Source organism: Phyllobates terribilis, unplaced genomic scaffold, assembly GCF_046119375.1.
Source record: "Phyllobates terribilis strain yellow unplaced genomic scaffold, ASM4611937v1 Scaffold_11__3_contigs__length_659146591, whole genome shotgun sequence".
Lineage (NCBI taxonomy): Eukaryota > Metazoa > Chordata > Amphibia > Anura > Dendrobatidae > Phyllobates > Phyllobates terribilis.
In genome coordinates, this window is record NW_027362771.1 from 89,725,639 (window position 1) to 89,741,239 (window position 15,601).

General features: G+C 41.7%; 1 protein-coding gene across 4 annotated transcripts in view; it reads right to left on the minus strand.

Moving 5' to 3' along the window:
- Window positions 1-602: 602 nt before the first annotated feature.
- SH3TC2 (SH3 domain and tetratricopeptide repeats 2) overlaps window positions 603-15,601 on the minus strand; it is a 134,486-nt gene continuing 119,487 nt past the window's right edge. For 2 of the 4 annotated variants that reach the window (XM_073651320.1, XM_073651321.1), the window contains exons 15-18: window positions 14,972-15,094; window positions 13,706-13,856; window positions 9,920-10,116; window positions 603-2,918 (exon numbers count right to left, since the gene is read on the minus strand). In XM_073651320.1, the coding sequence (XP_073507421.1) occupies window positions 2,727-2,918; window positions 9,920-10,116; window positions 13,706-13,856; window positions 14,972-15,094 (663 nt within the window). In that variant the 3' untranslated portion in view covers window positions 603-2,726. The remainder of the gene's footprint in view (window positions 2,919-9,919; window positions 10,117-13,705; window positions 13,857-14,971; window positions 15,095-15,601) is intronic. The other 2 variants (XM_073651322.1, XM_073651323.1) reach the window with 1 other exon arrangement.

The following is a 15,601-nucleotide window of genomic DNA, read 5'->3' on the forward strand; positions in this document are numbered from 1 at the left end:
TTACCTCAGGGAGGAAGATGTGTTACCTGAGGCAAGGAAATGTGTTACCTCAGGCAGAGAAATGTGTTACCTCAAGGAGAAAGATGTGTTACCTCAGGCAGAGAAATGTGTTACCTCAAGGAGGAAGATGTGTTACCTGAGGCAAGGAAATGTGTTACCTCAGGCAGGGAGATGTGTTACCTCAGGCAGGAAGATGTGTTACCTCAGGCAGGAAGATGTGTTACCTCAGGCAGGGAAATGTGTTACCTCAAGGAGGAAGATGTGTTACCTGAGGCAAGGAAATGTGTTACCTCAGGCAGGGAGATGTGTTACCTCAGGCAGGAAGATGTGTTACCTCAAGCAGGGAAATGTGTTACCTCAGGCAAAGAAATGTGTTACCTCAGGCAGGGTAATGTGTTACCTCAAGCAGCAAAATGTGTTACCTCAGGTAGAGAAATGTGTTACCTCAGAAAGCAGCAGCTGTGAGCCCCTGCTGTTTTGTCTGTATACTCAATTATCATAATTGACTTATGCATCCTACCCTACCAGGAAATGTGGTATGATCAGACCATGTCCCTGCATGGTCAGGCACAGCCATTACACAGTACACAGCAGGGGCACATTTATAAAAATATCTCAGCACAGGAACATTTCATTTAAACACATCCAATTGTGGAACTTATTATTATTTCTGGATCTATTGTTTAAAATCTACTTTGTGGGAAAACCCATTTAAGTCAATCTGATATAAAAATAAGATTAATGGGTTTTCTCAGCTGATGCAGCAGCCCCATTCTTTCTTCAATTAAGCAGGTGGTAAGTCATGGAAGATCAATCTCCAAGAAATAATCAGTAATCTACACTTATGGCGACCACAGTTGGCATTGCACATATATAGCAACTAGTATATTGAGAACAGGATTGTAATTGGACCCTTCTCAGAAATGCAGTTGTCTTACACCAATCATTTCTCACATTAAAGAAGGACATTTCATAAAAATGGATGACATTTCATGAAAGAATTAACTGAAAAAAAAACATTCTAATGTAAAAGTATCATGATCCAATGTGTGCATTCATTTTGTATTAGCACCTTTTTCCAGAGTAAATAATGAATATATGATACAATTATCCAATACTATCAATATTACTAGTTGTGAAATTGTTGGCTATAAAAAGAGATGAACGGATCAGGCAAAATTCAAATTCCTGTGAGATTCAAAGTTATTGTGAAAAGCCCATGGATTTCAATAACAGCAGGGGCGATCTAAAGGTGAACTGTGTAGAAGATATGTAGGGGCTGAAAAGATGAGCACAAAGTTGAGAATAGGGATTTTCTTTTTTATTTTAACGCTTTTTTACGACAGCTTTTTACGACCGAGCGGCAGCCATTTTGTTGAATCCTAATGGGAGCATACTACAAAAATATCCGTATTTTGGCTGTGTGAATGTGGATTTTTGTAATACTTGAGTAGAATTTAATTCTTCTTGAATCTATTTGCTTATCTCAAGTGATAACTTGCTGAGCAGTGTTCATCATTTATTTTAGTTGTCCATGAAAATGGCCATAAACATTTCCAAATAATTTACTCAATCTCTAAATTATATCTTTGGAGGGAGGCTTATTACATGCAAGTGGTTAGCACTGCAGCCTTGCAGCAATGGAGTCCTGGGTTCAAATCCCACCAAGGACAACACCTGCAAGGAGTTTATATGTTCTCCCCATGTTTGCGGGTTCTCCGGTTTCCTCCCACACTCCAAAGACTTACTGATAGGGAATTTAGATTGTGAGCCCCAATGGGGATAGCGACTAATGTCTGTAAAGCGCTGCGGAATATGTTTGCGCTATATAAAGATTATTATTATTATGGTCATTTTGCTTTTAAAGTGGCATATTGTCATGGCAAAGCTTTGACGTGTCCAGGCCCATTCAAGCAAGCAATAGTGACAATCAGCATTACTGGCTACAACAGTAAAATAAAGGCTGTAAAAAAGTTTTTTTAAATATTTTGGGAAAAAAAATCTCTTTATATAAATCAATATATATCTATTTTAGATGTGTTCATAGCTTAGGCTCTCTACTAAGATGGTTTGTCCAGAAGTTTAAACTCCCTTAAAAATTGCATAAATAACTACAGATTGCAAGAATAACAATAATTAATTTATATTATAAATGTCAATATTATATCAAATTATTTTCATTGCTTGTTTCCAGTTATTAGAATTGAAGGATCACACTTACATTACGTTAATGTCTAGTGGCCATTGCTGCTGATATTTACCTACTGCATATCTTTGCTTTCTATTCTAATATCAGCATTTATAAGGTGCGGAGTGGTTTCGAGTATTTTAAGATTATAGCAGAGATTCATTATTGTTCAGTGTCTGTCTACAACACTGCACCTCCGATGAATTTTGTATTGGATGATTCATATTTGAGAAATCAAAGTTCAAAGTGGATAGAAACACCGTCCACATAATTCCTCACAAATCTTTCACAAATCACTGTGAAGGATAATGCAATGCTCACCTTTATACCTGAGATGTTATGAAGAGCTCTGTGCAATAACTCTAATCCTATATCATCCAGAACTGATGACTAGGATCTAATCTTTAGCAACCTCACATCCAATATCTCGCTAGTGACCATTATAACACCTGGTCTCTTGTAACCCCATCTGCTATGTACAATGGAAGGGATTTGTGTGCAGCTTTTCGCCCTTTATAAGCAAGTATATGGCACAGATTCACGTAAAAGTCTGGTTATTGCCAAGTCGCAGGATTTGTTTAATGAAAATATCCGCCTGTTCTTCATCACGAAGGAACTTCCCATACACATCAGAAAGTTTCCCCATTAATAGCAGCTGAAATTCTTCATTGCCCACTTCGACAGCAGCTGCAAGGGCCAAGGAGAGGTAAGTGACGGCATCTTCTGCATCCTGTAAACAGGTAACACAGTTACGTCAGGACAGCTGTTCTATTCCTTTATCCAAGAGGAAGTATCATCACCTTTCAATCATCAGGAATAAAGCACACAGTACACGCAGACATGTTCACTTGCGGCTATGTACTCACATTGAATTGGAATGTTTACCAAGTTATTACATTGTCTTAGCATGTTATTTCCTTCCTATCTACTGTAAATAATGATGAAATTTAATATCATCCCTCCATAAAATGCTAAACTAAACTGTTGTAAACAGCAGACAGATCATGATCAGTTTAAAGGATCTGCCATATTTTTACATTTCTGTTTCTAAAATGCTTTCTTAATTTGTTAGTAGTTAGTAGTTCTACAGTATTTCAAATGGTTTACCAATAAAAAATTAAAGAATAACTAAACTTTTTGTCTTATTTTTCATATCTAGCAGGCACTTGAATTACCTTCAGATTGAAAGGGTCTAGGTCTTGAGACCACTACCGACCGTGCAATAGACTCCAAAGAAGTGAGCCACTCAGCAGACAAGAGCATACCCAGACCATAGTACGGATTCAATAACAAATAGAAAGAATAGACTACAAAGCTAATGATTTCCATTGAATCTGTACCCCGCCCTGTGTGTGCTCCTGTATGCTGACATACACATTTCTCAGGGGTTTATTGTGTGATTGGCAGGACCCTGACCCACACCGATCTGTAGGTTATTCAAGAGATTGCAAAATCCTGAAAAATCAGGAAGAATGTTTTGTTACTTTTTAATCATGACAATTGTAATTGTCATTATTGGCCACCAGATGTCAGCAGAAAAGTCTATACTTGCATGGTAAAGATATGTCATTTCACTGCCTACAGTAAACATGAGGGTTATCACATATAAAAATACTTTACTTTAAAGAAGTCAACCAAAATATAACATTTCAGAATGCTTTCCCCTTACAAACCAAGATTTCTTAAAGAGACCTGTCATTACAGATGAGCGAGTCGCATCGCACCATCTTGGCCCAAAGTCCAGGTCAGTACTGAACAGGAACTGTATGGATTTCCTTACCCTCCAGGATCTCAGGCTCGGCTTATAATTTGCCGGGCTGGCGCACCATAACCTGTGCACCACATGCCGCACAGAAGACGTCATGCCAGGCTGGCGAATCAAACACTCATGTTATTCGCACAGCTCCTGTCCATTGCCAGAGAGCATTGACCTAACCTGTGGACCAGGATTGAGTGGAACAATTCACTCATCTCTACTTGTCACTAGAGATGAGCGGTGTTCGACTAGAACTGTTCGCCAATCTCAAATTCGAGCTGTTTTGGGCGGTGTTCGAGTTGTTCCACGAACCCGAACGATTTGCAAAAAATTCGGCTGTTCGAGGTTATGTTCGATAACTGTTCGTGCACCAAAAGCGTGTCCTGCATGTCTGGCGCTATTTAGAGCACCAATCATGCAGGGATTGTCTGCCACTCACTGTAATGCCACAGCCATGGTGGTTGTGGCATTACAGTGGTTGCCCAAATCGATGGGAACAGTGCCAACAGTGAAACATGAAAAGCCGGCAATTCAGCAGCGGCATACACCTGTACCCGACAATTTAGAACCGAAAGAATAGAGCTTCACACATAGATTAGATAGATAGAAACATGTCAATCACATATATATGAAGTACAGTGATAGTGTTGCTAACTGTACTTGTCATTTAGTATTAAAATAAAGGATTTATTATTAAAAAAATTGGCGTGGGGTTCCCCTTAATTTTAGGCTCTAGCGGAGGTTAAGCAGACGGCTCGGGCAGATGTTTGAAGCCTGGGAAGGGGGTAATACCCACGGAGCTTCCCAGGCTACTAATATCAGCCCCCAGCTGAATACATAGCCTTTACTAGCTATTAAAATGGGGGACACCCCAAAAAAAATGACGTGGGGTCCCCCCTAATTTAATAGCTAGCAAAGGCTAGGCAGACAGCTGGGGGCTGATATTAATAGCCCAGGAAGGGAGCCATGAATATTGGCCCCCTCCCAGGCTAGAAACACCAGCCGTCAGCCGCCCCAGAAATGGCGCATTCATAGGATGCGCCAATTCTGGCACTTAGCCTCGCTCTTCCACGCTGCCCTGGTGCGGTGGCAGGGGGTAATAGGGTTGGGGTTGATGTCAGCTTATAATGCCAGCTGACATCAAGCCCAGGTTAGTAATGGAGAGGCGTCTATAAGACACCCCCATTACTAACCCCATAGTCAAAGTTAAAAAAAACACAAACACCCAGAATAAAGTCCTTTAATTGAAATAAAGACACAATCCTTTATTGTTCTAAATTAAACCATACTTACTGTCACGCCCATTCCAGCTGAAGCCAACGATCTCCTGCAATAAAAGAAAAATAATAAAGCAACCTCATCCTTACCTTTCCATGGTTCCCACGACAGCTTCAGCTCTGCTACATCGAGATGACAGGCTGGACCGCAGCAGAACGCTGCCATCCAGCCTCTCATCCCGCAGACACTGAGAAGCGCAGGCTTGCTTGCGCTGCTCAGCGTCTCTCTGTGACGACATCCAGATGAGCCGAGTTCATGTCCAATGAACTCGGCTCACCTCATGCACGTCACTGACAGCGTGGGAAAATTCTCACGCTGAAGCGGTGAGTGCAGGAGAATTCTCCCATGCTGTCAGTGACGTGCATAAGGTGAGCTCATGTCCAATGAACTCAGCTCACCTCCTGCACTTCACTGACAGCGTGGGAGAATTCTCCTGCACTCAGCGCTTCAGCGTGAGAATTCTCCCACGCTGAAGCGCTGAGTGCAGGAGAATTTTCCCACGCTGTCAGTGACGTGCATAAGGTGAGCTCATGTCCAATGAACTCAGCTCACCTCCTGCACGTCACTGACAGCGTGGGAGAATTCTCCTGCACTCAGCGCTTCAGTGTGAGAATTCTCCCACGCTGAAGCGCTGAGTGCAGGAGAATTTTCCCACGCTGTCAGTGACGTGCATGAGGTGAGCCGAGTTCATTGGACATTAACTCGGCTCATCTGGATGCCCTCACAGAGAGACACTGTGGAGCGCAAGCAAGCCTGCGCTTCTCAGTGTCTGCGGGATGAGAGGCTGGATGGCAGCGTTCTGCTGCGGTCCAGCCTGTCATCTCGATGTAGCAGAGCTGAAGCTGTCATGGGAACCATGGAAAGGTAAGGATGATGTTGCTTTATTATTTTTCTTTTATTTCAGGAGATCGTTGGCTTCAGCTGGAATGGGCATGATGGTAAGTATGGTTTAATTTAGAACAATAAAGAATTGTGTGTTTATTTCAATTAAAGGACTTTTTTCTGGGTGTTGTGTTTTTTTTAAATACTTTACTAGAAATTCATGGTGGTCATGTCTAATATTGGCGTGACCCCATGAATTTCGGGCTTAGGGCCAGCTGATAATGCCAAGCTGGCCCTAACCCCTTTATTACCCAGTGAGCCACCGCATCAGGGCCCTGGATGAGTTGGGTACAGCGCCAGAAGATGGCGCTTCTATGAACGCGCCATTTTCCGGGGTGGCTGCGGACTGCAATTTGCAGCGGGGGTGGCCCAGAAAGCTTGGGCCTCCCTGCGCTGCGGATTCCAGCCCCCAGCTGCCTAGTTGTACCTGGCTGGACACAAAAACAGGGCGAAGCCCCACGTCAATTTTCTTTAAATTATTTCATGAAATAATTAAGAAAAAAAGGGCTTCCCTATATTGTTGTGTCCGGCCAGGTACAAATAGGCAGCTGGTGGTTGGGGGCAGCCCGTTCCTGCCTGCTGTACCTGGCTGGACACAAATATAGTGCGAAGCCCCACGTCAATTTTTTTTAAATTATTTCATGAATTTCCTGAAATAATTTAAAAAAATTGAAGTGGGGCTTCGCACTATATTTGTGTCCAGCCAGGTACAGCAGGCAGGAACGGGCTGCCCCCATCCACCAGCTGCCTATTTGTACCTGGCCGGACACAACAATATAGGGAAGCCCTTTTTTTCTTAATTATTTCATGAATTTCATGAAATAATTAAAAAAAATTGAAGTGGGGCTTCGCACTATATTTGTGTCCAGCCAGGTACAGCAGGCAGGAACGGGCTGCCCCCAACTACCAGCTGCCTATTTGTACCTGGCCGGACACAACAATATAGGGAAGGCCTTTTTTTCTTAATTATTTCATGAAATTCATGAAATAATTAAAAAAAAAGTACGTGGGGCTTCGCCCTATTTTTGTGTCCAGCCAGGTACAACTAGGCAGCTGGGGGCTGGAATCTGCAGCGCAGGGAGGCCCAAGCTTTCTGGGCCCCCCCCCCCGCTACAAATTGCAGTCCGCAGCCACCCCGGAAAATGGCGCGTTCATAGAAGCGCCATCTTCTGGCGCTGTACCCAACTCATCCAGGGCCCTGGTGCGGTGGCTCACTGGGTAATAAAGGGGTTAGGGCCAGCTTGGTATTATCAGCTGGCCCCAAGCCCAAAATTCATGGGGTCACGCCAGTATTAGACATGACCGCCATGAATTTCTAGTAAAGTATTTAAAAAAAACACAACACCCAGAATAAAGTCCTTTAATTGAAATAAAGACACAATTCTTTATTGTTCTAAATTAAACCATACTTACCATCACACCCATTCCAGCTGAAGCCAACGATCTCCTGCAATAAAAGAAAAATAATAAACCAACCTCATCCTTACCTTTCCATGGTTCCCACGACAGCTTCAGCTCTGCTACATCGAGATGACTGGCTGGACCGCAGCAGAACGCTGCCATCCAGTCTGTCATCCCGCAGACACTGAGAAGCGCAGGCATGCTTGCGCTCCTCACTGTCTCGCTGTGACGGCATCCAGATGAGCCGAGGTCATGTCCAATGAACTCGGCTCACCTCATGCACGTCACTGACAGCGTGGGAAAATTCTCACGCTGAAGTGCTGAGTGCAGGAGAATTCTCCCACGCTGTCAGTGATGTGCATGAGGTGAGCTCATGTCCAATGAACTCAGCTCACCTCCTGCACGTCACTGACAGCGTGGGAAAATTCTCCTGCAATCAGCGCTTCAGCGTGAGAATTTTCCCACGCTGTCAGTGACGTGCATGAGGTGAGCCGAGTTCATTGGACATGAAATCGGCTCATCTGGATGTCGTCACAGAGAGACGCTGAGCAGCGCAAGCAAGCCTGCGCTTCTCAGTGTCTGCGGGATGACAGGCTGGATGGCGGCGTTCTGCTGCGGTCCAGCCTGTCATCTCGATGTAGCAGAGCTGAAGCTGTCGTGGGAACCATGGAAAGGTAAGGATGAGGTTGCTTTATTATTTTTCTTTTATTGCAGGAGATCGTTGGCTTCAGCTGGAATGGGCGTGATGGTAGGTATGGTTTAATTTAGAACAATAAAGGATTGTGTCTTTATTTCAATTAAAGGACTTTATTCTGGGTGTTTGTGTTTTTTTTAACTTTGACTATGGGGTTAGTAATGGGGGTGTCTTATAGACGCCTCTCCATTACTAACCTGGGCTTGATGTCAGCTGGCATTATAAGCTGACATCAACCCCAACCCTATTACCCCCTGCCACCACACCAGGGCAGCGTGGAAGAGCGAGGCTAAGTGCCAGAATTGGCGCATCCTATGAATGCGCCATTTCTGGGGCGGCTGACGGCTGGTGTTTCTAGCCTGGGAGGGGGCCAATATTCATGGCTCCCTTCCTGGGCTATTAATATCAGCCCCCAGCTGTCTGCCTAGCCTTTGCTAGCTATTAAATTAGGGGGGACCCCACGTCATTTTTTTTGGGGGGTCCCCCATTTTAATAGCTAGTAAAGGCTATGTATTCAGCTGGGGGCTGATATTAGTAGCCTGGGAAGCTCCGTGGGTATTACCCCCTTCCCAGGCTTCAAACATCTGCCCCAGCCGTCTGCTTAACCTCCGCTAGAGCCTAAAATTAAGGGGAACCCCACGCCAATTTTTTTAATAATAAATCCTTTATTTTAATACTAAATGACAAGTACAGTAAGCAACACTATCACTGTACTTATTATATATGTGACTGACATGTTTCTATCTATCTAATCTATGTGTGAAGCTCTATTCTTTCTGTTCTAAATTGTCGGGTACAGATGCTGAATTGCCGGCCGGCTTTTTTAAAGAGACGGTGCATGAAAACACTAATATTTTTTTTAATAAATCCTTTACACTAAATGACAAATGCAGTAACCAACACTGTCACTGTGCTTCTTATATGTGTGACTGACATGTTTCTATCTATCTAATCTATGTGTGATGCTCTATTCCTTCTTGTCTAAATTGTCGGGTACCGGTGTATGCCGCTGCTGAATTTGCCGGCCGGCTTTTTTAAACAGAGTGTCTTCTGAGCAGTTTGTCAGCTTTTGGACACCTTTGCAGGTGTTTTCTATGTGTTTCTATGTGTTTTTGTTTGCCTGCCATTGGTTTTAACGGTGTTCGACGGTGTTCTAAGGTGTTCGACGAACAGTTCGACGAACAGTTCCTCGAACATCCCGGTGTTCGACGAACCGAACCGAACCCGAACACTACGGGGGTGGCTCAACACTACTTGTCACCCATTACATGCTGTACAAACCTTACATAGCATACAGTTTAGAAATCCTTCAATATTGCAGAAAAGTATTTTTTACTCAGACATGCTTTTACCAGCCTATCTTAATTGGCATGTCTCTTTCTTTCTGTACATACAAAGCAATCTGTCAATTAAATGAAGCCAAGCGGGGAGAAGTCAGAGGGATCCACCTGACTCCTCTACCTGTCCAGCTCTTAAAACTATGTTTTTTCTCTGAAATACTGAAGTGTTTTAGAGTAAGACACGGCTTTATGTAATGAGGAAACCTATCTGTATTTAATCATGTATTCATAAAATGGTTAACAGGTTTCTTGAAGGCCAAAATAGAAATAAGGGTCCCCAAATGTAATAAGGTAGGGAGTGACTGCCCTATTTTGTTTTCTTTCCGGTTTGTTTTTCAGTTATATCATGCTTTAAATATAACATTTAGAAGATCTTTTACCTTTCGTCTGTGCAGTGCAATATCCCCCAGCCGCCAATACACCTTCACGTAATATCCAGCCTCCGCTGCATGTTGTATCGGTGAAGAACATGCAGACAGCGCCTTAAGATAACAGTACTCAGCAATCTCATAAATCTGCAAGGCATAGTAGATTTCTGCCAGTCGATGAAATGCAATCAGTTCATGTATTGGATCCCCTAGATTGAGACACAAAACAATTAGACAATAGGAGGGAGAAATTATTTTTGCTTTTGTCAATTACAGAATTATGGGTAAGTGTGCTATTAAATAGAGAGATCCATTTATTTCAAAAGAAGATTCCTTACACTCTCCATACTAAAAGGTGTCTTTTAAGTATACTGTATATTACAGTGTCTGTGCGATGTCTGCGGGTGTGCGCGATGTCTGTGCGATGTGTGCAGGTGTGCGCGGTGTCTGTGCGATGTGTGCGGGTGTGTGCGTGCAGGCAGACATAGGCCGATGTGACACTACTACTCCCATCGGCCTATGTCTGTCCCCCGTCCACTCGTACTTGCCGGATCAGCTCAATGGGAGCAGTAGTTCCCATCAGCCTGATCCTGCTATTTAAATTGCCCTACTGTGTCCCCAATAAATTTTAAATACATGTCATTGGTGGCCAGTGGTTGCCTACAATAAATTAGCTCATACATTACCTGTCCCCGCCGATCGCCACCTAAAATAAAGTAAAAAATAAAAAACTACACCTATACTCACCTAGACACCTAATTCCCCGAAGCCATCGATCTCCTGTAATAAAATATAAAATAATAAACCACAACCTTATCCTTACCCCTCCGTAGTAGTCCACGAGTGTCCCACGATGATCTCCAGTTTAGAGCAGCCACATAGAATGTGACCGCTCTGAACCGCTGCCGCCGCTAGAATGATGGGGCCGTAAAGCAGCCCCGTTATTGCATAAGCGGGTTCACCGGAGTTCAGGCAGCGCTGCTCCAGTCAGCTCCTTTACGGCCCTGCTGTATCGTGAGAAATTCCCACGGTACAGCAGTGCCGTAAAGGAGGTCTCCGGAGCAGCGCTGACTGAATGCACTCCGGTGACCTCAGTCAGTGGCTCCCGCTGCCGGGAGCGAAAGTGTTCCCGGCAGCGTGAGCTAACAGCAGCCATGCACAGCTGACACCATCTCCAGATGTGACAGCTGTGCATGGGAGATCAGCGCAGGAACGTGGACAGGTAACTATTTTTTTTTTTTTTAGTAAACTAAGAATTAAATAAAATGGTGTGTTTTATTTCAAATAAATTATTTTTTTCTGGGTGTAGTGTGTTTTTTCTTTTTAACACTTTGTAGGTTAGTAATGGGGGTGTCTTATAGACGCCCATCATTACTAACCTGGGCTTCATGGCAGCTGGCGCTGACATGAACCCCAGCCCTATTACTCCCTGCCACCGCACCAGGGCAGCGTGGAAGAGCGAGGCTAAGTGCCAGAGTTGGCGCATCCTATGGATGCGCCATTTCTGGGGCGGCTGACGGTTGGTGTTTCTAGCCTGGGAGGGGGCCAATATTCATGGCACCCTTCCTGGGCTATTAATATCAGCCCCCAGCTGTCTGCCTAGCCTTTGCTAGCTATTAAAATAGGGGGGACCCCACGTCATTTTTTTTGGGGGGTCCCCCATTTTAATAGCTAGTAAAGGCTAGGTATTCAGCTGGGGGCTGATATTAGTAGCCTGGGAAGCTCCGTGGGTATTACTCCCTTCCCAGGCTTCAAGCATCTGCCCCAGATGTCTGCTTAACCTCCGCTAGAGACTAAAATTAAGGGGAACCCCACGCCAATTTTTTTTTAAATAAATCCTTTATTTTAACATTAAATGACAAGTACAGTAATCAACACTGTCACTGTACTTCATATATATGTGACTGACATGTTTCTATCTATCTAATCTATGTATGATTCTCTATTCCTTCTATTATAAATTGTCGGGTACAGATGCTGAATTGCCGGCCGGCTTTCTTAAAGAGACGGTGCATGAAAACACTATTATTTTTTTAAATAAATCCTTTACACTAAATGACAAGTACAGTAACCAACACTGTCACTGTACTTCATATATATGTGACTGACATGTTTCTATCTATCTAATCTATGTGTGAAGCTCTATTCTGTCTGTTATAAATTGTCGGGTACCGCTGCTGAATTGCCGGCCGGCTTTTTTAAAGAGACGGTGCATGAAAACACTATTATTTTTTTTAATAAATCCTTTACACTAAATGACAAGTACAGTAAGCAACACTGTCACTGTACTTCATATATATGTGACTGACATGTTTCTATCTATCTAATCTATGTGTGGTGCTCTATTCTTTCTGTTGTAAACTGTCGGGTACCGGTGTATGCGCTGATGAATTGCCGGCTTTTCGCTTAATACATTCTACATTATTCTTAGTTGTTTTACTTCATGTAGAATTAACCTACAAGGAAAGAAAGGGTTTATTTTCATTCCGATATTAGTGTCCCATTGACTTGCATTGGTTTCCGGTATCGGAATCGGCGATATCCGATACTTTTTGAGTATCGGTCCGATCCAATCCGATACGATATTTCCTGATATCGGAAGGTATCGCTCAACACTAGTAATAACCTATTACTGATAAACTACTGTAAACTTTAAAGTTATATACTTAGTCTCTTGAGGTCCTATAAGTTTATTTGAACTGACACCACAGTCTATGGGCTATATTTTCTGTAATCCAATTAAGAAAAGTCTTAACCTTACATTTCATAAATACCAGAATGGTCAGGATGTTGGTCATGTCTTCTATTTCTATATTATATATGTAAATAAATAGTTTATTAATAAGCATATCTCTGGAAACCAGAAAAAATACACAAAATGATATAGAATTCTTAAATCTCATGTGAAAAATCAGAACTTTATGCTATATTTGGGATAGACCAGGAAGCTTTTCTCTTATGCCATTTCCACTATTATCCTCTTACAACTTTGCACATTTGAACATGTGTTTAGGATTTTATTTAGACCAGTTTCCTTGCAAATTCATCCATTCAAGTTTTTTTTTTCAATTTATTGTTGGCATGCCAACCAATATATTTCTTTTAAGTATTAGATTTTCTAAGGGCTTAAGGACCAGGTTCTGAAACTTACGCTAATATATATTTACAATTCAGGTTTACATGTTCTGCTTGGGTGATCAGGTACCCTATAGAGGGTAAATGAGTGCCCCTGGTCTTACATTTAAAGAAAAATAGCAGATTATGAGTTTTAATACTGTTTATTATGTATGCATTTCATTAGATTTCAAATGTCAACTGAAAAAAGAGGTATTTTTGTGTTGACATTTTTTAATCAGTCATTTTGATGTTTCTGGGTCTCTTACACAGGTAATGCATGCTTAGTCATAATCATTAATAACTATTACAGCTCCATCAAGGTATGGATTCTTCAAGAACTCTGAAGTATCTAGTGGTGTCTGGCACCCAGACGTTAGTGACATGTCCATTAAGTTCTGAGGCAGAACCTTGACTCTTTTTCTCAGTCTCATAGACAATAAATGTCTAGAAAATAATCAGACAACCTGACACTGCCTGTAGTTTACATAGCAAAATCCTGATGACAAGTTCACTTTAATCCTTTACCGAAACCATTGAGCAATTTTGGGGTGATCTCAGAAGTTGGACTTCCATCGTTCAATAATTTATCACCAATTCTGTGGATAGGCGATAAAGGGGTTGTCCGGTGAAAACAAGTTAAGTTATTACTTATTTTAAGTAGACAGATGTTAGAATACCTACCGACAAGTGTGCTGAGCCTGACAGCCATTGTAGCAAATTCCAGTGAAGATTTATAATCTTTCTGATGTATTAGCAGCTGAGTGAGTTTGTGAAAAATTCTGAGTTGTGATCGGGTGTCTTCAAGTTTCTTTGCCAGTGGCAGAGCTCCGTCCTGAAAATGATGACGCAAATTATGAATAAGCCTGTAATGTAAACTACTTGATGAATTTAAACAAACAGCTCCAATTTTTTTATTACATATTACAGATCAAGTCTATTATTTTAAGCAAACCATTCATATACCATACTTACGAGAATACAAGATTGTTCATGAATTTTTTTATTTTAGTCTATGTCTATTACACTTGGCAAAACACCAGTTGGTGCTCCAGACCTACTGTCCTTAAAATGTATATTTTACTTCCATAAAAACTCCTCTGTGACTTTTAGGACCTTTTAATGTTACTGCTCAAGTTGATAGCAAGTCTTCGCTGATGGAAGAATTAAGGAACACAATACCACATAGAGCAATCCTCTGGTACCAATTAAACATCTGATGGGGTATAAGGGCATCAGGATAACAGAATAGTATATGATTAATATAAGAATATAAGTATAAATTATGATCATTTAAACAGTAAAATAGTACTAAAAAAACATAAAATTACTGGTTATTTAGTCAGTTGTATGGGACTAATTGAAGAAGGGGATTTATAACAAAGAACATTCAACCTGTAAAAATGAAGGCCCAGATTCATAAAGACCGGCGTTTTTTAATACAAGCTGTGGCATCACACCGCTGTTGTGCCCCCTATCCAATCCATTTAGGTAGAGTAATTAGAAACTGGTGTGAAAATGCCAAAAGTTGCACAAAAAATTTGTGATTTTTCCAAACTTTTTACACCACTTTTCTTGGATAAAAGCTTTGATTAATGGGGGCCAAAGTGTAAAGCTACAGTTTCAAGCATTGGATAATATTTGATACTAAGGTATCTTCGGTAACTTTAGTTGATGTAATTATTTTTCCATCAGATTTTATTGACTAAGGTTCTGAACTGACCAAAGAGCTTTAAAATTTGTGAAGTTTATCCTCTATGATATGAATTATTTCTTCAGGTTAGACCATATTTTGAATATAGATTACAATATTTAGAGGAAAATTGTAAAAAAAACTTTCAGGATGCTGAAAGATCAGTGAAATAAATAATATACAGTATTGTAAGTGGTACAGGTGCTCAGTTTCCAATGGGTTAATTAGTTATAATGTGAATTATAAGCAATCGCTACCTTGTAAAAAGGAAGAGCCTTCTCTCTTGTCTGTAAACCGTGGAAGAACACATCTCCGGCAGCTTCATACAGGTGCAATGTAGCAGTAAAGTGCTCTGCTTTCATGGAAGCTTGGATGCCAGCCTGTAAGGAATTCATTTTATAACCATCAGTCATTAAGCTATTAAGCTGTCTTTTTGAGATAACTTAAGGCCATCTGGAGAATACACTTTTCTTACAAAATTCTCAGATTGGCTGAAAAAATGTAAGTAGGCATACTCACCTCATCTATCCTGTGCAGTAGCACCCCTTCTGACAATGTCAGGTCCCCAACCAGTTTCTACATTCTGTGGCAGCAAAAATGTCCAATTACAGGGACATGTGACCACTGCAGTCAATCACTGGTAGCAGCAGTGATCTGCTACAGCTGTGCAGAATTGGAATAGAATAAGTGGTGGAGGTTAAGCATTGCTTCTTTTATTTCTTTAAAGAAATGTGATCACTTATCAAGACAACCTCTTTAAAGTGACAGGGGCAGTCAGGGAATATGTGCAAGTGCTTAGAGAGCAATAAAAAGCTATTCTGCCTTGCCAACTGTCCTTAGGTGCAAGGCCAAGGGAGCCAGCTGAATTTATGACCCGAGTGAAGGAA